General features: G+C 33.9%; 1 protein-coding gene across 1 annotated transcript in view; it reads left to right on the top strand.

Annotated features, from left to right (window-relative positions):
• Window positions 1–19,942, top strand: part of LOC142221631 (plasma membrane calcium-transporting ATPase 1-like) — a 192,434-nt gene extending 172,492 nt beyond the window's left edge. The window contains exon 14 of the mRNA XM_075291385.1: window positions 19,451–19,942. Coding sequence (XP_075147500.1) covers window positions 19,451–19,606 — 156 coding nt within the window. The 3' untranslated portion in view covers window positions 19,607–19,942. The remainder of the gene's footprint in view (window positions 1–19,450) is intronic.
• Window positions 19,943–22,444: the final 2,502 nt, after the last annotated feature.

The raw sequence follows: 22,444 nt of genomic DNA, 5'->3' as shown, positions 1-22,444 counted from the left end.
TTCGATCAAATTCGACCCAGAACGGAACAGAATTGTAAGATAGAATACACTCACCCAGCAAATACACCAACGAAGGCAGTGTCGTAAACTGAGACGGCACCGTTCCATTGCGACGATCTTCCAGAATACCAAAGAAGAGGATCATATTTTCACCATAACAGATCCTGTGCGAGGGAAGAATTGTTATGTATTGATCTGGCATCTTCAGATAGTATTATCTGGCAACGATACACACATATTAATTTATTCATTGTTAAGCTTTTATACTGAAAAGATAAAATAAATAATAAAAAAGTTTGTGAATTGAGTTTCCTTAATTCTTTTATTTCTGAGGAATATAACAGGAGGGAAAGTGGTTACAAAAGAAAGCGTCTTAAACCGATGATAGCTTAATGTACTAAATTCAATTAAGAAAACTTCACAATAGATTTTTATCGATAATAATTCAGTAAGATTTTACTAAAAGTGATTGACAATAATTCACATTTATAATGCAAAGCATGATCGAGAGTACATTTTAATCCATAATTCATTAATTCACAAATGCAATTCATTAATATGCAAGTGATAAAATTAATTTAAATTCATAAAAAATCATAAATAAATAGTAAAAAATTCAAATCAAATTCATAACAATTTGGACAAACGTGAAGTTTGTCCATGCCCCCGGCCTTGCTCTTACGCAGAATCTGGTTAGCATAGGACCGTGTCTAAGGACTTGTGTAATGTTTGTCGTTTTTAATTTAGTGTTGTTGTGGATTATGTTTAGTATTTATGAATTTATTGTGCCTGCCTAAGTGGTTTGCCGGCGCTTAAAAACGCCACGGGCAGAAAAAGGTTTTTATATTTTTCTTTGCAGGCACAACCAGGTGCCACAGCAAGTTAATCCTTTTTAAATGAAAATGCCGGTTTAGGCTTTCAAAACTGAATGCTTGACTCTATTGAAAATTGTTCATCTTTTATACTTAAATAACGGTATTTCTAATTTCTAATTCTTTTTTTCATATTTATCCTTAAAAATAAACAACAATCCTTAAACATAACATATGATCTAAACTTATAACTAAACAGCTGATTAAAAATACAATTATTCTCAAACTAAATAATTCCATGGTTTTAACATATTATTATGGAATTTCTTTATTTTTCCATCGACATTTATAAAACTATTTACGCCCTCTCTATTTACAATTTCATATGGGCCTAGATACGGTGATTGATTCTTTTTTCTATTCATCTGGCGTAAAAGTACAAAATCGCCTTCTTTCAAAATAAGTGGATTAGAAGTTTGATTACTAAGAACTCTATTTTCGATTTCTCTAAATATTCTTTTGACTTAGCAAGAGAATACTTAAGTCTTTGCTTCAACTCATTGGCGTAATCATCCATATTGTAACATTTATTAGCTTTTCTTATCTCATCGTTCGGTAAATAAGGTAACCTACCAAAAACTAGCTCATATGGTGAATAATTAGTATCAACATGAGGTGTTGTATTATAGGCAAATGTAAAATATGGTATCCAAGAGTCCCATTCATCATCTTCGGTGAAATTTAATAAAAATTCGTTAAGAACTCTATGATTTCGCTCTATTGAACCCAATGTTTCATGGTGGTATGGAGCACTAAATATTTGCTTTATATCCAATAAACGACATACTTCCGCCATTAGCTGATTCGTAAACTCTGTACCCTTATCTGACTTTAGAACTTTAAAATTCCCATAAATTAAAATGAATTTCTCTACGAGAGTTTTCGCAACAGTTTTCGCGTCTTTTGTCTCCATTGGATATGCTATAACATACTTTGTTAATTCACATTGTATAGTTAAAATATACCTGTTATTATTAGAAACCCTTAATGTACCTACTGTATCTATTGATATTGTTTCAAAACTTGTTCCTGGTGTATCTGTCATCGTAAGTGTTTCTTTTGTGTGTCTAGTCTGTTTGTTCAATTTACATTGTGGGCAACTTAAGACATATCTCTTGACCATTTTTGACATATTCTTCCATATGTATCGCTGTTTTAATTTCAGTACTGTTTTGCGGACTCCTAAATGTCCTCCGTGTGGTGAGTCGTGGTATTCTGCTATTATTTTCAATTGTGTATGTGTGCAATTTATTCTTTTCGGTTCTTCATATAATATAATTTTCAAATTTACTTTATTCTTTTGTATTAATTTATTCATGATTGTTTTGAATTCTTCCATGGCCATGGATTTGAACAATTCATCATTTTTGCTCATTGCTAATTCTTTTATTCGTTGCTGTTGCATCTTCAATACAAGTTTCTCCAAAGTCACCTTAGTGTTCGATGGATTATCGCTATATATCACAGATACATTGTTATTATTTATCTCAAATACTGTTTTCTTTCTCTGCATATCCGGTATAAACTCGAGTTTTCTCATGTTTCGTATATCTGTGGGTGATGTGCATTCCCAAATTAAAAGTTGATCAGGCTTTGAAATTGGTACTTCATCACTATGGGTGTCATCGTTATGTCTTTGTGCGTGCAACTCTTTCTGCATGCTTCTAGTAATGGCTAGGACTTGAGCGTCTCGCTCGATTGAAGTGGGAATCATCGCTTTTAAAGTTTCGCTATTTATGTTTATTCTTGACAAAGCGTCAGCATTCGTGTTCATCTTCCCTTTCTTGTACACTATTTCAAAATCATAGTCACATAAATCCATTCGAATACGTGTCATCTTAGAAGATGGATTTTTATGTGAGAATAATGAAACAAGTGGTCTGTGGTCAGTCACAACTATAAATTTTCTGCCATAAAGGTAGGGTCTAAAAAAATTGATTCCCCAATGAATGGCAAGGAGTTCCTTTTCTAATACCGGTTTATTTAAATCATGTTTTGATAGAGTAGCGCTGGCGTACGAAATTGGCAAATCGCTGCCAATCACTCCTTGAGACAGAACTGCTCCCAGAGCATAGTTAGATGCGTCTGTCGTCAATATAAAAGTTTGTGAAAAATCCGGGTATTGTAGTACTGGAGGTTTAAGTAAACTAGTCTTCAAAGTTTCAAATGCATTTTGGCACTGTAAACTCCATTCGAATTTCTGATTCTTTTTCAGAAGCATATTCAAGCATTTTGCTTTATCGGCAAAGTTCGGTATAAAGCGCCTATAATAATTACAAAAGGCCACAAATCGTCTGACTTCATCAGCATTAGTTGGTACTGGATATTGTCTTATTATTTCATCTTTGGCTGGATCAGTCTTCACTCCTTTATCCGTTATGAGATGTCCCAAATAGACTACCTCCGGCTTCAAAAAACTGCACTTGTTTGCATTTAATTTGAGGTTGAATTTTCTCAATCTTCGAAATACATCTCGCAAATTTTCGTTGTGATGTTGGAGACTACATCCAAAAACGATGATGTCATCCACGTAAAGAAAAGCGGATGCATCTAAACCACTTAAAGCAACTGTTAACATTCTTTGAAAACTATTTGATGAAATTTTCAAACCAAATGGTAAACGTTTGAATTGATAATGTCTTTTTCCAGTTGAAAAAGCTGTGAGTGGACGCGATTCGCTGTGAAGTGTTCTCAAGTGTTGAGAAATACTTAACTCTTCCAAGTCTGTCTAAAACGTCTTCAATCCGGGTTAGTGGAAACTTATCATTTACTATTCTGTCGTTGAGTTTCCTAAAGTCAACAACCAAACGCCATTTCTTTTGCCCATCTGTGGATTTCTTTGGTACAACCAATAATGGTGAATTGTAAGGACTGACAGAATCTTCAATTATGTCGTCTTCCAAAAGTTGTGCAACCTGTTTCTTAATTTCTCCCATTTGTGTCTGTGGGAGTCTGTAGTTTTTTATGTAAACTGGAATGGAATCTGAAGTCTCAATCCGTTGAGTATAAAAATTGTTTACGGTAAGCTTCTCTCCAGGTAAATGGAAAATATCTTGAAATTCTGCAAAGATATCTATTATCGACTCTTTAGCTTCTGGATCAGTTGTACCAATATCCAAGGATTCCAATAAAGTGTTCAACCTAGTGGTGTTTTTCTCGCATTGATCAGTGGTTGTATGGCAGACGTGATAATCTCTTAAAGGATTCACTTCACAATCAATATTATCAATAATTACATCTTTGTCAGTGGAGTTCAGCAGTTTAACATGAACAACCCCGTGTGCTGGTATAATGCAATTAGCTAGATAAACTCCTTCTGCTAATTCTTTGTTGAGTACAATACTTTCTTCTTCAACTTTAATGTTTAGCGGCAAAATGATTTCTGATCTTGATGGTATGGTTATACAGCGGTGAGTCACTGGTCTGTAGTTCATGGGTAACACTACATCTCTGTCATTAACGTTGAATGCAATTGTGTACGTTTCAAAATCGATTCTGCATAAATACTCTGATAAAATATCTCTTCCTATTATTCCATCAGTAGGAATAGGAAAATCGCCTTCAACAATATAGAAATTGTGCACAATGGCATCATCCTCCATTTCCAAACGTAGACTTGATGTACCAATACATTGAATTGCCTCTCTGGTGATCCCAGTTAACCTTGCTGTGTCTCGTGTATTTATCCTCATAAAGTCTTGAACTTTACATACAGAAATATCTGCGCCAGTATCTATCATAAATGTTAACACCTTACTTGAGCATTTCAGTGTTACATAAGCATTTGTTTTCAATTCGATGTTGAATATTCTTAATTTTGGGCCTCTTGGATGACATCCTGCGTCATCCGGCCATCGGAGTTTTCCTGTTCACACGCACAAGGAAAAGCTCGATAGTTTCTTCCACTACTGTTCGTATATGTGCGGCCTCTGCCACCAAAATTGCGACTTCCAACATTATTGTTATTACTGTTATTGCCATTTCCATTAGAATATGTGGTATAATTATTATGAATTTGCCGATTAATATGGCGAGAGTTTCCTCTTTGATTTCCTCGTATGCTCACATTGTGTCTGTTACCACTGCGGTAATCGTTAGTGTCATTGCGTCTATTATTGTAAGTGTAATGTGTGTTACCGTATCTGTTGTTTCGGTTATCGTATCTCGTGTCGGTTCTATTTTTTTCTTCGTGTCTATTCCTGTGGTAGGTATGACTTCCACCAGACCTATGAACCGGAAAAACTTGTCTCGTCTCCATGCCTAAGCTTTTCTCAGCTGTCAAACACCTTTGAGTAGCCTCAGCTAGTGAAGACGGCATGTTAGCCAATAATATCGGTTTAAATTCCGAATTTACACCCTTCATAAAAACATTTAACGCCATATTTTCATTTGCCTTGTAAATGGCATCCTTAGTGTCCTGAGTCGGATTTGATAAATTTCCTATTTCAAACCTGCTGAGCTCATCACTAAGTTCCGAAATTTTCTCCCTAAATGATGTCATGCTAGAATTGCCCTGTTTCGTATTTCCTAACTCTGTTAAAATTCGTTGTATAGACCTAGGATTAGGGTAAGCGTCTTCTAATGTTTTTTTCAAACCCGCGAACGTAGTCGGTCTATTAGATCGGCCTAAAGTGCTCCTTACCTGAGCCGTAAAATTGTAGACGTACTTAACGAATATTTCCTTATCTTCATCTCGTAGTAGGCCATGCAGCAATTCTGACTGCGCAATAAAATCCTCCAAATAGTTGAACGAGCCCTTAAATACTTGTAGGTTTTTACCCACCATTGATATATCAAACTGAGCCATAGTTGGTAAATTCCTTATATCCTTGATATCTTTTATTTTAACTTGTTCAATTAGTAATTCAACTTCCTCCTTCAAATCAAAAAACTTTACCTTCAATTCAGCTAATTCTTTACAATCAAAAACAGTATCATTCACCGTATCCTGCAAAGTCTTTAATCTTTCTAATTTAGTTTCTTTATAATTTGCAGCAAACAATTTATTTTTACTTTTCTTTAAATTGGATTTCAATAATTCTAATTCCTTTATATACTCTTTTAACTTTTCCATTAAACCGATTTTTCTTCCCTATAATACTATTTTTGTTACTATACAATGTTCTTATCATACTATTTCTATACTGTATGTTGTTTCTTAATCTTAGAAATTCAAGATATATCTATAATTCAAGTGTTAACATTAAAATGTGAATGCAAGATTTTAAGTGTAAACGCAAATTTATATTCAAGTGTGAACGCAAAAATCAAGTGTGAACGCAAAATTTTACAATGTGAACGCCAAAGTTAAAATGTGAACAGCAAAATTTTCACAAAAGTATCTATTAAGTGTAAGCCCTCTTCTATGTTAGAATCGATTATTTAGTATTCGATAATCGATTACTATACTCCATAATTGACGTTTCACTTTTACTTTCGTGTTTTTATGACAATCATTTTTACATTCGCGTGTGTTTTTGCAAATATTTCTTTTAATTTTATAATAAATATCCTTTTTATAATAAATTAGTGTTAAGAATAACAATAGTGAAAATTTCAATTCATTGTGATATATGTATTTTTTCAATAAACAAATATATATGATACATGTATAAAATGTATATCAGTGTTGTGTTTCTTTATGGTGTTGATTGTTTCATTGTTGGTTTTTTCTTTGGCATCTGTGTCTCAAGCTCATCAATTCTCTTCCAAATTTCGCATGCACGATTCCAAGGTGTGGTAGATCTGCATTCACCAGTTCTCTCAATGCAGCCAGCTCCCGACGCAATCGCACAATTCTTCCACCTCTTCTGTGCCTGGGTTTTTGTGTCGGTGGTATACGGGTCAGCTTTTCTTCCAGCAAACGTTGCTGCCTTTTGAAATAATCCTCAATTGTTAATTTCTTCGGACCCTCGTTCAGCACAGCTGGAACGAGATCTTCACTGGGCAGATTTCTCTGGTCCGTGTTGGGCAGGATCGCCATGTAATGTTTGTCGTTTTTAATTTAGTGTTGTTGTGGATTATGTTTAGTATTTATGAATTTATTGTGCCTGCCGGCGCTTAAAAACGCCACGGACAGAAAAAGGTTTTTAAATTTTTCTTTGCAGGCACAACCAGGTGCCACAGCAAGTTAATCCTTTTTAAATGAAAATGCCGGTTTAGGCTTTCAAAACTGAATGCTTGACTTTATTGAAAATTGTTCATCTTTTATACTTAAATAACGGTATTTCTAATTTCTAATTCTTTTTTTCATATTTATCCTTAAAAATAAACAACAATCCTTAAACATAACATATGATCTAAACTTATAACTAAACAGCTGATTAAAAATACAATTATTCTCAAACTACTTAACAGCTGATTCATACATATAATACCGTTTACACTACACTTGATGGCCTCTGCAAGCACTTGCTGGACGCTTCTTATTGGCTCGGTTTGGTTTCGTTCGCCTCCGGGTCGTCAAGGCACGATGCTGGGCTATCGGATTCTTCGTCATCGTTCGTCTTGTAGTCCTTACAGTACGAGTTGCTGTCGGCCGTTGTCGTGCAGAAGCAGGATGGGGGTGAAGCAGGATGGAGTCGTGGCTGTAGGGGTCAGGGAGATTTGAGAGTGAAGCATCGTATGGTGCTGATAACCGCACTTTCCGCAAGTTTGCGAAGAGTGGCAGTTCTCAACTGTGTGGCTTTTCGCGAGGCAGTTCATGCAATACTTATGATTGCGTACTGTAACCCGCCTATCCGCTACCGTCATCATAATGAAAATTGGACAGTCACGTAACGGATGCCTCCCTTTGCAAATAGCGCACTCCTAAACCCGATGATACGACATTTTTGAGATAAAAGGATCTGTAATGGGATATGACTTCAGTATAGGAAATGGAAATTAAGCGGGAAAGTTAAAATTGGGAAAAGAAATGAACATGAAAGGTTCTAATGTTAGGTGGATGAGTCGGAAGGAGTTTGGTCTAGAAGTTGTAAGTAGCATAATTTAACAATTGGTCGTGTGATTATCCCGGATGCGATTCTAACATCCGCCACCCGTATATTATCATCGGAACCACGTTGAGTATCAACAATACGACCTAAACGCCAGTCATTAGGTGGAAGCAGATCATCCATTACTGCAACGAGATCACCTATCTTTAAATTCGAGATGAGTTTTTCTATTTATACCGTTTATGTAGAGTTTTTCTTTCCACCTCATTGCAAATTGGTGGTGAAGAGCTTTCAACTTCGTCCATCTATTAACTAGTGAAAGATTCTGTGCTGGTGTTTCTGGGAAGGACATGATCGGTGACCCTTTTAAAAAATGACCTGGTGTCAGTGCTACCAAATCTGAGGGATCCTCTGAGATTTCTGAGATTGGTCGTGAATTGAGTATTCCCTCCATTCTTGCGAGAATTGTTGCAAATTGTTCAAATGTGAATCGGTGTGCTCCGGCAATGCGCTTAAAATGATGTTTAAAGCTGTTGAGTCCGCCCCATATGGGGTGCGTTGGGTGGAATAAATTGTCATTCGAAGCTATGAGCAGAATATTTTTGAGAGATGTCTTGAGCTGTCGTTTTACATTTTCTTTCTTTCAGAATTCTTTCTGCATTTTCCGACTAGCTTCAATAATTTTCTTCCATTATCGGAAACAACCCTTTGGGGTAGCCCGCGCCTCCCGACTAAGCGTGTGAATGCGGCTTCAAATGCCAGAGATGAGAGTTCCGAGCAAGGTTCCAAATAAATAGCTCTAGTTGCGAAACAGACAAAAATTGGGACGTAACCTTTTATCATGGGAGATCTTCGCAATGTGGTACTTTTTAGTTCAAAAGGCCCTGCAAAATCAATACCATTTATATGAAAGGGAGGAGAAAGAGTACATCTGGAAGCGGAGCCATTATTTGGCTGCATGATTTCTGTTTAAATATGATACATGTTTTACATTTATGTATGATACTTTTCACCCTTGGTTTCAGACGTGAGATATAAAATTCTGTTTGTACCATTCTACACATTAGGGTACAATCAGCGAGTGCCAGAACCTTGTGTAAGTGTAACAAATATAAATAGCAGAGACGATAACCCCCCGGAAGAATTATGGGATAACGTTCGTTGTACGACGGAGATGAATCAGCAAGCCTTCCATTTACTCGCATAATATTCTCTTGATCAAGAAAGAATTCAGGCACTTCAATGTGCTCTTATTTTCTATTAATTTAGACTGATGGAAATTGTTATATTCAACTGGGTAAAATTTCTGGCCAGGTTGAGTGCGGGCCTAGTCAACCTGTTCGGACCATTAAACCATAAAGAATTATTAATCAAGTCTTGAGGGTGTGGGAACTTGACCCTAAATACCTCCCGGAACCAGGTCGTGAATCTGAGCGGTCCGCTTCGCCACATATGTCTCCCAAGACCAAGGTGGTTTTGTAAGCCATCCCAGTACTATGGAAGAATCTGTCCATAATGTTATGGCACTGAATTTAAAGTTTAATGTCGTATTTAACTAGCTTCGCTAAAACATATGCGCCATTCAACTCCAATCTCGGTAAGCAACTGGTTTAAGCGGTGCAACTTTACTTTTAGACACAAGCAGATTATAGAAGATGACAAATTTCATAGTTTGGCAGCGAATATAAACGCATGCACAATATGCCGCTTGAGACGGATCTGAGAAACCGTGAATCTCTAGTTCGTCACTTGGACAATATTGTAACCATGTTGGTATAGTAATGGAATTCACCTTAGAAAGATCAGACACAAGCCTATCCCAGGTTGATTCAGAGTCTCAATCTAAGGCTAAGGTTGTCATCCCATCCAATACCTTCGAGCCATAACAGCTGCATTAAGATTTTGGATCTGATGATGACTGGAGCTATCCACCCCCAGGATCGAATAATTGAGCAATAGCCGATAATACCATGCGCTTTGCCATTAATTGATTAAATCCCAAAGGTTTCAATGAATATGTGAATGAATCTGATAAAGCGTTCCATTTCACTCCTAAAGTTTTCGTTGAACTTGACTCATGAAAACGCAAGAAGTCTGAATCGTATAAATCTTGAGATGGGATGTGAGAAAGTAATTTCGGGTCATTGGCTATTATTTTCTTAAGACGAAATCCTGCTTGAGTCAAAACTTCCATTAATTCAGTATGTGCTTTCAGGGTTTCTTCCATTGAGAAACCTCCCGACAAAATGTCATCAACATATGTCTCCCGCCTAAGAATATCCGCAACTCTGGGAAATTTTTCCTCATAATCAGATGCCAATTGCAAGAGAGTGCGTATAGCGAGAAACGGGGCACAGCTGATGCCAAAAGTGACGGTTTTAAGTTGATAGTCCTTGATAGGACCATCTGTAGAATAAGATACGTTGGTAGGGTCTGTCATGAAGAATCTGTCTGTACATTTTCTGAATATCACCGCAGAAAACGTATCGATATTTTCGCCAGTTCAAAATTATCGATGTGAGATCAGATTGTAAAGTCGGCCCCGTATTGTCTAGTGGTTAGGATATCCGGCTCGAAGGACCATGTAGAGGAGTGGGGGGATTTCAAAGCAGAGAAGTGGAGCAACGCAAAATGTACACAGAAAAAAAATTCACGAAAATTTTTCCAATTAAAATTTTAATTGAGTTTTAAAAAATTTTCAATTAAAAATTTAATTGATTCAACAAATTTTTTAATTGAAACAAAAATCAATCACAAAAATTAATAGTATCAATTAATTTTTTAATTGGATCAATTAATTTTTTAATTGATACTATCATTTCTGTGATTGAAGACATTTCAATTAAAAAATTAATTGGATCAATTAATTTCGTGATTGAACCATAAAAAAAATTTTTTGTGTGTACTGTTGTTGTTATTGTGAAATACCCCTGTAGAAAACGAGTGGACTGTATGAGCGTGTTTTGGTTGATTATTTCTCAGAGCAACGAGAAATAATCAACGATATTTTGTGAAAGTAAATCCAACCGGAAAGAGAAGAAATAATAACAAATTGGAGTTTTAGTTTCAAATGTAAATGTATAATGTTTATTGAAAATAGACAAAAAAATGGGAAGAGGAGAGAGATATGTATATGCAATGATGCTCACCGTTTGAAAGTTGGAGGGAAAGTGGTTACAAAAGAAAGCGTCTTAAACCGATGATAGCTTAATGTACTAAATCCAATTAGGAAAAATTCACAATAGATTTTTATCGATAATAATTCAGTAAGATTTTACTAAAAGTTATTGACAGTAATTCACATTTATAATTCAAAGCAAGATAGAGAGTACAATTTAATCCATAATTCATTAATTCAAAAATGCATTCATTAATATGCAAGTGATAAAATTCATTTAAATTCATAAATAAATAGTAAAAAATTTAAATCAATTTCATAACAATTTGGACAAACGTGAAGTTTGTCCAGTCATAAATACATAAAATTAAATAAAAATTTTCCATTCGTTGAGAAAACTTTAATAAAATAACAGGTTATGGACCCTTCCGCGCTTTAAATTCGAAAGTCCATATAATTTTGCTCTTAATACGAAAAATAATTGAAAAAGAAATATGGCAACGAATATGCAAATGGAGAAACTTCGTGGAAACGAAAACTATGAAGACTGGAAGTTCGCTGTGGAGGCGTATTTCCAAATGAAAGGTCTATGGAAATCTATTGAAGGGACGGATGATAAAGAAGATAAGAAAATTCAAGCGAAGGCGGAATTGGTCTTATTGGTGGACAATTCTCTTTATCCTCATATACGAGAATGTGCGAGTGCAAAAGATATATGGAGTACATTAGCAAAAATCTACGAAGACAACGGCCTGGTAAGAAGAGTTGGTTTAATTCAAAAATTCTGCTCGACAAAATGGAAAGAATGCTCAAACGTTGAAGAATATGTTAACGAAATAATCAACTCGGCACAAACATTTTGAAGTGTTGGACTTAATATGGATGAAGAATGGATTGGAGCGATGTTATTAGCTGGATTACCTGATGAGTATAGACCTATGATAATGGGAATTTAAAGTTCAGGTATAAAAATACAGGCGATGCCATTAAATGACTTGACTTTAGCAAGGAACAAAAAGAAAACAGGCAACATCAAAGGACCAGAGTGCTATAATTGCAACCAATATGGTCATATTGCTGCCAAATGCCCAAACAAATCATTCAAGAAAGTATACAAAAAGCAAGATGGTGGAAATTCTGCGATGGGAGTGTTTTCAGTATGTAAGCTAAACAACAATAACTGGTTCTTCGATTCCGGCGCAACAACCCATATGTGCTCAAGTAAGGAATTGGTCAGTGATAGATTTGAAGAAAAGAAGTCAGAAGTAATTATATCAAATAATGCAACAATGCGTGTTGATGGTAAATTTGAAATTTGAGAAAGGAAACTGTCACTTTCAAAAATGTTCTGTACATTCCGGATTTGTATATCAATCTCCTATCCGTTTCAAAAATTGTTGAAAGCGGATACAAAGTTGTTTTCAATGGAAAAGGGTGCAGAATTATCAATGATAGCGGTAAAGTTATTGTTACGGATGATTTGGTGGATGGAATGTTTCGCTTAAATGTTTCAAGTAACAAATCGATGGTTTCTCAAGGTAAGCATGAAGAAGGCAATTTGTGGCACAAACGAATCGGTCATATAAACAATGAAACACTGAAGAAAATGACTTGAGGAGCCGTGCTTGGAATTAATTGTGAAATAACTCAAGAGGAGTGCATTCTATGTATAAAAGGAAAAATATCAAGAAATCCTTTTAACGAAAAAGGGACTAGAGCAGACGCTACATTGGATTTAATACATTCCGATCTTTGTGTGCCAATGGATGTGAATTCCATTAGTGGTTCAAAATATATATTAACTTTTATAGACGATTACTCGAGAAAAGTTTTTATATACTTTCTGAAACGGAAGTCTGAAGTTGCTGACAGGTTCCTTGAATTCAAGAACTTTGTGGAAAATCAAACAGGAAGAAAAATTAAATCCTTGAGAAGCGACAATGGAACAGAATATTGCAATGGAAGAATGAAGCGAATTATTGTTGAAAACGGCATCAATCACCAAACTACGGTACCATATTCACCGCAACAAAATGGGGTATCGGAAATAATGAACAGGACCATTATAGAGAAAACTAGATGTCTTTTGATACAGTCAGGCTTACAAAAACAGTTTTGGGCTGAAGCAGCAAACACTGCAGTTCACCTTATCAATCGAACACCAACCAAAATTCTCAATGACATTTCCGCGGAAGAGATATGGGCAGGTAAGAAGCCCTGCTTAAAATATCTGAGAGTGTTTGGATGTAAAACGGTGATACACATCCCTCAACAAAAACGAAAGAAACTGGGCTCAAAAGGGAAAATATGTGGTATTTGTTGGCTACAGTAACCATAAAATTACATATCGTTCCTATGATCCCGATAGCAACCGGTTTGAGATAAGCAGAGATGTTAAATTTTTGGAAAATCAATTCTGTGAAAATATGCCAGTTAGGTATTGTTCGATACGTCTACTTTTGAGTTTAGCTGTTCAGCATAATCTTGACATGGATCATATGGATGTTGTAACCGCATGAATTGGAAGAAGAAATATTTATGAAAATCCCAAATGGACTCGGAGAGAACGATGGGAAAGTCTGCAAGCTTAGGAAATCATTGTACGGCCTTAAACAAGCTAGCAGGGTATGGAACAAGATATTGCACGGATGAAAAAGACTGTTTTTCATATGTTTGGATATAAACATTATATGTTTGGAACACACATTTTTAAACACAATATTTTTGGGTGCAAGCATATAATGTTCATAAACTAGCATAACATGTTTGGGACATATATGTTAATATGTTAGAACATATTATGTTTGAGAAATAAAATGTTTGTAAATATAATATGCTTGGATGCAAACATATATTAATTTAGAAATAGCCTATAAACATATATGTGTTTAGTAGCTTGGAGCGCTATTTAACAGGGAGCGATATTGAATTAAGTTGGTGGTTGTTGCTTGTTATTACAAAATTAACATTTTATTTTTCCTTGGGCAATTGATCAGCTACTTCTTTGATCCTTACAAACTGTGTGGTCCGCTGTTCGAATCCCCGTCCGGCAAAAGGTAAAATTAAAATAAAAAATCATACAATTGAATAATTTCTTCTACAATGTTTGTATTACAGAACTAGGAACTAAAAAATCTCGTGGAAGTGAGAAAGATGTGGGGGAATATACAATTGGGCAGAAACAAAATTTTGAGCATTCAGGTCGAAAGCCTATGTTGTTAGCACCTATATTACCTGTTTATTTTCGTAATTCATTATGATTGTAAATATATAAATAAATAAATAAAATTTTGAGCACAATATTGTTTGGGAGAATTTTTTTAAGCATATAATATTTTTGGGTGCAAAATGCTTCCATATTATATGTTCACATAATAACATATTGTTTTTTGGAAGACAACATTATTGCATTTGGATGCAAAACTACAAAATGTTTGGAACTTAGACTACCCAAACATATATTGTTTAGACCAATATGCTTTCAAACATATTATATATTGGAAGAGATCAAACATATAAATGTTTGGGCAATACCCAAAAATGTATATGCTTGAAGCAAAATATGTTTGGGAGTATATGTTACAGAAGCGTTTTTTTGTGAGGGTGTGGATGGGACACTAAAAAAATTGGTCTGTCGCAATCCAAGACCGAACCTTGCGTCCATTATAAATTTATCAAGCTTGTCGCAATTTGTCGCAATTTATGTGGATGATATTTTGATCCTTACAAATAACCTCGATGCCAAAAAGAAAATTAAACAAAATTTGTCAACAAGTTTCAAAATGAAGGATATTGGTGAGGCAAATTATATTCTGGGTATGAGAATAACAAGAGATCGCGGCAATGGAAAGTTGTGGCTAGACCAGGAATTGTATATCAAGAATACATTAAAAAAATTTGGTATGCAAAATTACAAGTCTGTGGCTACACCATTGGATGCCAACCAAAAATTAACAAAAAATATGAGCTCGTGCAAAGTGGATTTCATTCATAACGTACCTTATCGAGAAGCTGTGGGAAGTTTAACTTAAGCTGCACAGGTCAGTCGCCCCGATATGTCATATGCAGTGGGGGTGCTGTCAAGATATAACAATGAGTATGGAAAACCACACTGGGAAGCCCTTAAACGTGTGATGAGGTACCTTAAAGGAACATTGGACTATAAACTTCAATTTTCGAAAGATGACTACAAATTTTTAGAGGGATTTTCCGATGCAGACTGGGCAGGTGATCATGATGACAGAAAATCTACCTCCGGATACGTGTTCAAATTCCAAAATGGGTGCATTTCATGGAATTCAAAGAAACAATCGACAACCGCTTTATCTACAACTGAATACATGGCAATGACGGCACTGCGCAAGAAGCATTGTGGTTGGGATCGTAATTCAAAGAGCTAGAAAACTCTTCTTTCATCAAAACCAAATGCGACAATCAAAGTGCAATAAGCTTGAGCCATAACAGCACATATGTTACCATTCACGATCAAAACATATAGATATAAGGCACCATTTCGTGAGGGAATTGGTTGAAGATAATAAATTATCCATTGAATATCTAAACACGAGTGATATGGTCGCCGACATTCTTACTAAGCCTTTACCACGATTGAAGCATGTTCACTGCTGCGAATTGATGGGATTAGGAGTTCAATCTAGTGGGGGTGTTGAAAAAGGAGAATGAACTTCCTAACATTCTACTTTGACTACAATATTAAAAATAAAACCCAGTAGCTATACGTTTATGCTTTTGTTATATATACATTAAATTAAATAAAAATTTTCCATTCGTTGAGAAAACTTTAATAAAATAACACGACTTTATTGCAGATTCCAGTTCTGTTGTATTTATTGCTGTTCCTGATGGAGGCTGTGGGGTGTGCTGCTGAAAGATTGGTCTTTTTGCAGAATCTACATGATTTGGCCAAAAATTTAAAGTCGTTATATATCTATTTTCTTTTGTTCGCATTTCTAAGAATTAAAGAAGCAAACACGCGCAGCAAAGTCCTACCCATTAGACTTCCACACTGAAACTAAACTCATAACGCTCATTTTTACTCCTCATCCAATCCTCGGCAAAAATTCGAAATTAAAACTCACATACTTTAGTGTAACTAAGTAAGGATGCACTAAACGGCTTCGGTCTGAAATGAGGTGCGTTTGTTAACAAAAGTTTGGCTTCGGTAAAAGTATACTTTAGTGCAACTTTGTAAGCGAGTGTGGTTGCACTAAATATTCTCTCGCTTACTGAATTTGTCATCAGCGCTTGTTTCACATGTCTACTAGTTTTTTTCTTTTCGAAGTTTTTATGCTTAATAACGACACAATTAATACATCAAAATGTGTTGAAATTTGCGCCGAAAATTACTGCTTACAGTAATGTTAATATTAGAAATGAAATTTAGATACAGTATTAAAAAGCATTTATTAGATAAGCAATGAAGGTGAACTGATGAAGAATGAATATTTTAATATGTAAAATTTCTTTAAATTTGAATCTTGTTATTTGTTTATATAAAAATGAAGAACTTTTTCCTGCAGACAAGCAAGTTTCATGCTTCGCGGGATTTAATGTATAGATTTTTATTGTAATAAATAGGCCAAGGAACTTATACAAATGCATATTTTTACTGGTGATCCTAAAACAGACACGGTTAAGTTATCTTTGCGAATCGTGGAATTTGCTGTTAAATGGCATTAATTTGTTTTTGCGTATTTTGCTAAAAATATCCGTTTTTGCATATTCCGCATATTTTAATACATTTTACGATAAATGCATGTTTTTTGTGCATATTTTCGTTTTTTGTCCATTATCTATTTGAAAAATAAAACCCCCTGATATTTAGTGCGACAGCACATCGAAAAATTTGCCGAAGTAATATGGGATCTTGACGATTCCGACTCAATATCGATTAAGCGCGTAAAAGAACTGCTACACTTGCCTTCTCTCAAATCTCAATTGATTTTTTGTGCACAGCAATTATGGGCTTTTATGCGAAGTAATAAAAAACTAGAAGGACGGAATTCTTTGGCAGATGTAGTCGATTTAATAAATAAATTATGTAGAAGGCTTAATTGGCCAAAAAATTATTACAATGTTCCCTTAAAAAATAAAGGTTTCCTTGAAATGAAGAAAATATCATGAATATTGGATTTTGGTGAAAATTGTTCTCACACCAATTACACAATAAAATAAGTGTGTGCTTTTAAATATGCTCCTGTAACATCTGTTGATATTGAACGTTCCTTTTCTTTGTACAAGAACATTTTAAGACCTAATCGGGATAGCTTTGTGTTTGAAAACCTAAAACAAACCTTTTTTGTTTACGCCAATAACGCAAAAAAAATAAAACGGATCTCTCTTCATAGACTTCATTGCTTTAATTTAATTTAATTATAATTTAACACATTTTTTAATTTATTGTTTTTCTTTTTATGTACTCATTGTATTTGTAAACATATTTATATTAAATGAATTGTTATCAGCCTTTTTGTTAAATTACTTGCAATATTTATTATTAAAATAAAATATTTTAAAAATATTTTTATTTGCATATTTGCTGTTTTTTTTTTGCATATGTTCTTATTTTAAGTGCATGTTTTATGCGCATATTTCATAATTTCATAATAACAAATAAAGGTTTTCGTTAACAAACGATAACAACTCTCGATCTATTCCTCGCAATTTTACGTATGTTCTAAAATTTTCAAAAATAAACAGCACTGTTGAAACCACAAATACAAATTCAAAAACAAAAATGTTTTTAAAGTGTTTACAACAATTTGAACTACTTATCTCTCCTCTTATAATCCACATTTAAAAGTTTCCTTTATTCTCTTTTATTTCGAAACAAAAATTAAACACGAAAATTTTCAAAATTTTGGTCTCATTGATTATACGCAAATTTATAAATTTTGGTAAGCATTGACAGCATTTTGCTCATGAACAGGTTTGCCAAGTTTTAAATTTACTTTCGATTTGTACTTTCCAAGATGTTCAAAAGTAATTTCAATTGGAACATCTGATAATTTTTCACTTTGAAAATTTGACTTTTTGCCACTGTTTTGCGATTTCCTCCCATAGTGTGCCGATTCAATATATTATTCTGTTTTCCCATGTGATCCACTTTATTCTGGAAGTTTTTACCATAAGAGTTAATCACTTTAAATCTTCACAACGCAAATATCTTTTTTAACTTTTTTATTGTTCATCACCTCTCTTTCTCAAAGTTTCCGCTAGATCATTGAAACGTTTATTCATACTAGTCTTAGAAATGCCACCTCTAGCAGACTCAATAATACCATTGTCATTATATTGCTTGGTCGAATTAATACTGTTATCAGCAAGACATTGATTCGATGGCTCTGACTCCTTTGTGACAAACAACTTCTTGTTTCTACCTTCAGTATCACGTAAAACAATACATCTGTGGTGAAAATTCTGCTACATTTAGAGCATCCAACACTATAAACATTTCCCAAATGTTTTTTCACAAGCGGGTCAAATCAAAGGTTTAGCGGGAATTATGGGTGAAGAAGAATTTGTTTACAATTGTAGGTGATGATACAGCACAAGCCAATGTGTAAAAAAGCGACTCGTTTTCAAAATAGCAACAGCAAGCTGAATAACAACTTGATTGATGTTATACTTTTATTTAAAATTCAATTGTTTTTCCGAATGCAAAAATTTGTTCAGCTGAATATAGTAGAGTTGCCATTGTTTAGATTTGGGTTTGTTTTACCTCCGGGCATTCTTAGCACCCTTGTGTTACCACAGATTGAAGGACATGTATGGTTCCTTATCTCCATAAATTGTATGGTTTTCCAGGAAATATACTTCAGTGTTTCCCGTTGCCTTCTGAGGGGTTTAAAGTATTCCTTCTATATTACAAACTTCTCCTCTGGAGAACAGAAGCTTCTTGGCTGCCACTTATTAAAAGACAGTGGCAGCTTAGTGCGGTTTTTACGAAGTAATCTCTCCTCCTTGTTTGGTCAGCGGGAGGTATTTCATTTCTGTCCTACCATCCGACTCTTGACCGAAGCTATACATTTTCTTTTACCTTTCACACAAAAGTAGGTAAGAATGGTCTTTTGTTCGGCTGGGACGAATTTTATACATAACCTACTGAGGATTTCGCTGCAAATCAACTGCTTCAGGAAAACTTTAATGAACTAAATATTGGGTTAAGATTATTAAAATTTTGGACATACATTTGTCTCTGTGTATCTGAGTGAAAAGAACGATTGGTTTACGCATATGAAAAGATCTACATGGTTAAGAGAACATGTATTCAAAACGAGACTCATGCAATTTTACACATGAATCTGTATTGTTAATCTATTCATACATATTACTAGGTAGGTGTGATAGAAGAACTTAAAATATATATCCTTTATCATAAAAAATTACATCACATTTCTTTTTGAATTTAAAGCCGACTTTTTCGTTAAAAATCGATTAGTCGCTTTTGATCGAAAACCAACTTTGCAATATAGACAATAATAATTTTCATTCTTTTACAGGTTATAATTATACAGTATGGAAAAATGGCATTCTCTACAAAAGCCTTATCGCTCGATCAGTGGCTGTGGTGTGTATTCTTCGGCCTCGGTACTTTAGTGTGGGGACAAGTGATTACCACGGTGCCTACAACAATATTACCAAAATGTTTGTCGTGAATAAAAGAAAAAAAAAACAAAAATTTAAAAGATATCACTTAAAAACTCGTTTATAGACCTGAAAAAATATATATCACAAAATTTAAGAATTAGAGATTAGAAAAAAAACACTCACTCCCACACTCACCCACACATACACACTCACAACCATAAGCAAAAAGTACCATAATTCCTCATCATCTTATCCATAAAAAAGAGAAATGTTCAAATAAAACAAAAAGAATTTATTTATATTTAGAAATATTATTTCGAATGTTCCCCTCTCATGTGTTGACAAATAGTAGTGGCAACTAAAGTTGAAGTATGAATAAAAAATAGTATTTTATTTCAGAAGAAGTTATTTGGTTTTTTTATTTCTTCACAGGTAACATGGGTTACAAAGATGCATTTAGGTATGGCGAACATTGTAGTAAAATAATAACATTATGTTTTAATTTAATTGTCATCAGAATCAAAAAAGTAGAATTTTTGACTTTCAAATGCCGATTTTCGGCCTTCTCTAAATTTGGAAAGTTCGACTTTCCGAATTTTTAAATTCAAAGCACATTTTTCATAATAGTAGAGATTGGCCCACATTGAAACGATGAATTGAGCCGACATTCTAAAATATCAAAAGGCGAAAAAGTTATTTACACTGAAAAAAGTGAACCCAATTTAACTTTATTGTTTTTTATTTTTTATATTTTCATGGAATTGTTATGTGTGGGGAAAATTTCTTTTACTCTTAATAATTTTTTGAGTACGTTAGTTAAATGAACTAAAAAACGGGGGAAAATATACTCAAATGAAGCATAAAAATTTACTAAATTCGTACTTCTCACCAAATAGTTCACTATTTCCTTAATTTAGTAAATTTTACTATAAATGTGCCCATCTTGAACTTCGTATTACTCTAAAGACATTCTTGCAATTTTGAAATCCAATTTTGTCCTTTAAACTACAACATTATCCTAACCAAGTGAAAAAAAAAATAATTATATATAATAAATTTTCTTGAATTTGTCAAAAAATATTTACCTATTTTTAAGATATCGGCATGATGTCAGCGTTTGCAATACTGTTTTGTTAGTATTTTCTAAAAATAATCTTAATTCGTTTTGTTTTGTTATTGTTATTTATTCTTCAATCATTTTGTCGTTTTTTAATTCAGCTTAAAACCATACATTGACTAAACTACAAGTGTAGCTTAATCAACAGAGGAAAATAATGTTTGCCAAATTTATTTGGGCAAAGCCCTATATACTGCAAGATGGTTGGATGGACGCACGTTTCGGAATTACCACATTCCTCATCAACCAACTGCACTCAAATCGATGATTTGACAGTGGCAAAGGAAAAGAGATATGTTTGTACAAATTTATTTCAGCAAAGGCCGGCTATCATAAACCTGCCTGAATTTATTCTGATAATTTGTTGATAGTTTTGCTGCAAATACACCCAGAAAAAAGTGACCCCTTCTTTAAGTTAAAATGAACTAATTTTGAAGAAAGTTGAACTTCGTATGATTTTTTTGAACGATGTGATTTTCGTTGAAATTAGTTAGAATGCATTCCATATATTAGTTATAATTTTCCTATATTTACAGAATGAAAAAATTTAACTGAATTGAATTCATATATGGAATGATTTTATTGAACTTTTTCATTCATTGGGACAAATCTTAAATATTTGTGGTAAACCTTTTTACTTCAAACTTAGAACTGCTTACCCTCGTTTTTAAATACAATTTTATTTATGTATATAGGCAATTTTTTCTTCAATAAAATACACGTTTTATTAATATATTAAATATATTTATTAAGAATCAACAGCATCGACTGGCCTTGAAATATTAGTTTATTATTCCATTATTTCCAATTTCCATGTAATGTCATCAACTGTAAAACGCATTTTTTCTTCTTCTTGTACCTTTCACTTTTAATAAGTGTGTCTCCTCAAGGATTAAAAGGATTGAATACTTCTTAGTACGAATGAACTAAAATATTTTTCTATGCCAAGTGTTATGCCAAGTGTTTCTATAATAAAGGAAGTCAGAATTATCATTTTATAAGAAATTTTACTAAATATGAGGAAACTTGGTTTTAGTTCATATTTTGTTTATTTTTACGAATGCTTTGTTATCAGTGAATAAAATTTTCATGTACAGTAATAAATTGTTATACCCAGCGAAGAAAACAGTATTAGTAAAATTCCATGCCTTATTCTAGTTAATGAACTATTCCTAAATGCTTTCAGTTTAGGATTTTTTACTGAAGCAAGTAAATTTTATTAAATATTTTAAACAAAAATTTAACTTAATGGAAATAAATTGGCTAAACTAAATTGATGAACATTTTTTCCTTTAGTTCCGAAGGCACTTTTTTCTTGGTGTAGAGGATGCTGATGAGGAATGTGGTAATTCCGAAACGTGCGTCCATCCAACCATCATGCAGTCTATAAGGCTGTGCCCAAATAAATTTGACAAACACTATTTTCCTCTGTTAGTTAAGCTACACTTGTAGTTTAGTCAATGTATGGTTTTAAGCTGAAATCGAAAATAAAAAAATAATCTAAATTTTCTAAAATGAACCAAAATCTTTCTCCCTGATGGGTTCACTGTTCAGTGTAATAAAGGGCTGATAAGCATGTCAGAAAAATCAGTTTAACTAGTAAGACGTCTACTGCGTCAAGAATATATGGATCGCCTAAGACTTAATTACAATATGTTCGTCGATAAACTCACCTGCGTATAATAAAAAATAAATAAATTGTAAGATGCATATATCACGCTAGGACACCAAATCCTGTCACAACGGTTTTTAGTTGGTAATAATTTCGATTTATGGCTCCGCATATTGA

The sequence above is a fragment of the Haematobia irritans genome, chromosome 1 (genome assembly GCF_050003625.1).
Source record: "Haematobia irritans isolate KBUSLIRL chromosome 1, ASM5000362v1, whole genome shotgun sequence".
In the NCBI taxonomy this organism is placed as follows: Eukaryota; Metazoa; Arthropoda; class Insecta; order Diptera; family Muscidae; genus Haematobia; species Haematobia irritans.
The sequence above is the reverse complement of the archived record's forward strand: the minus strand, read 5'-3'. Positions and strand labels throughout refer to the sequence as shown.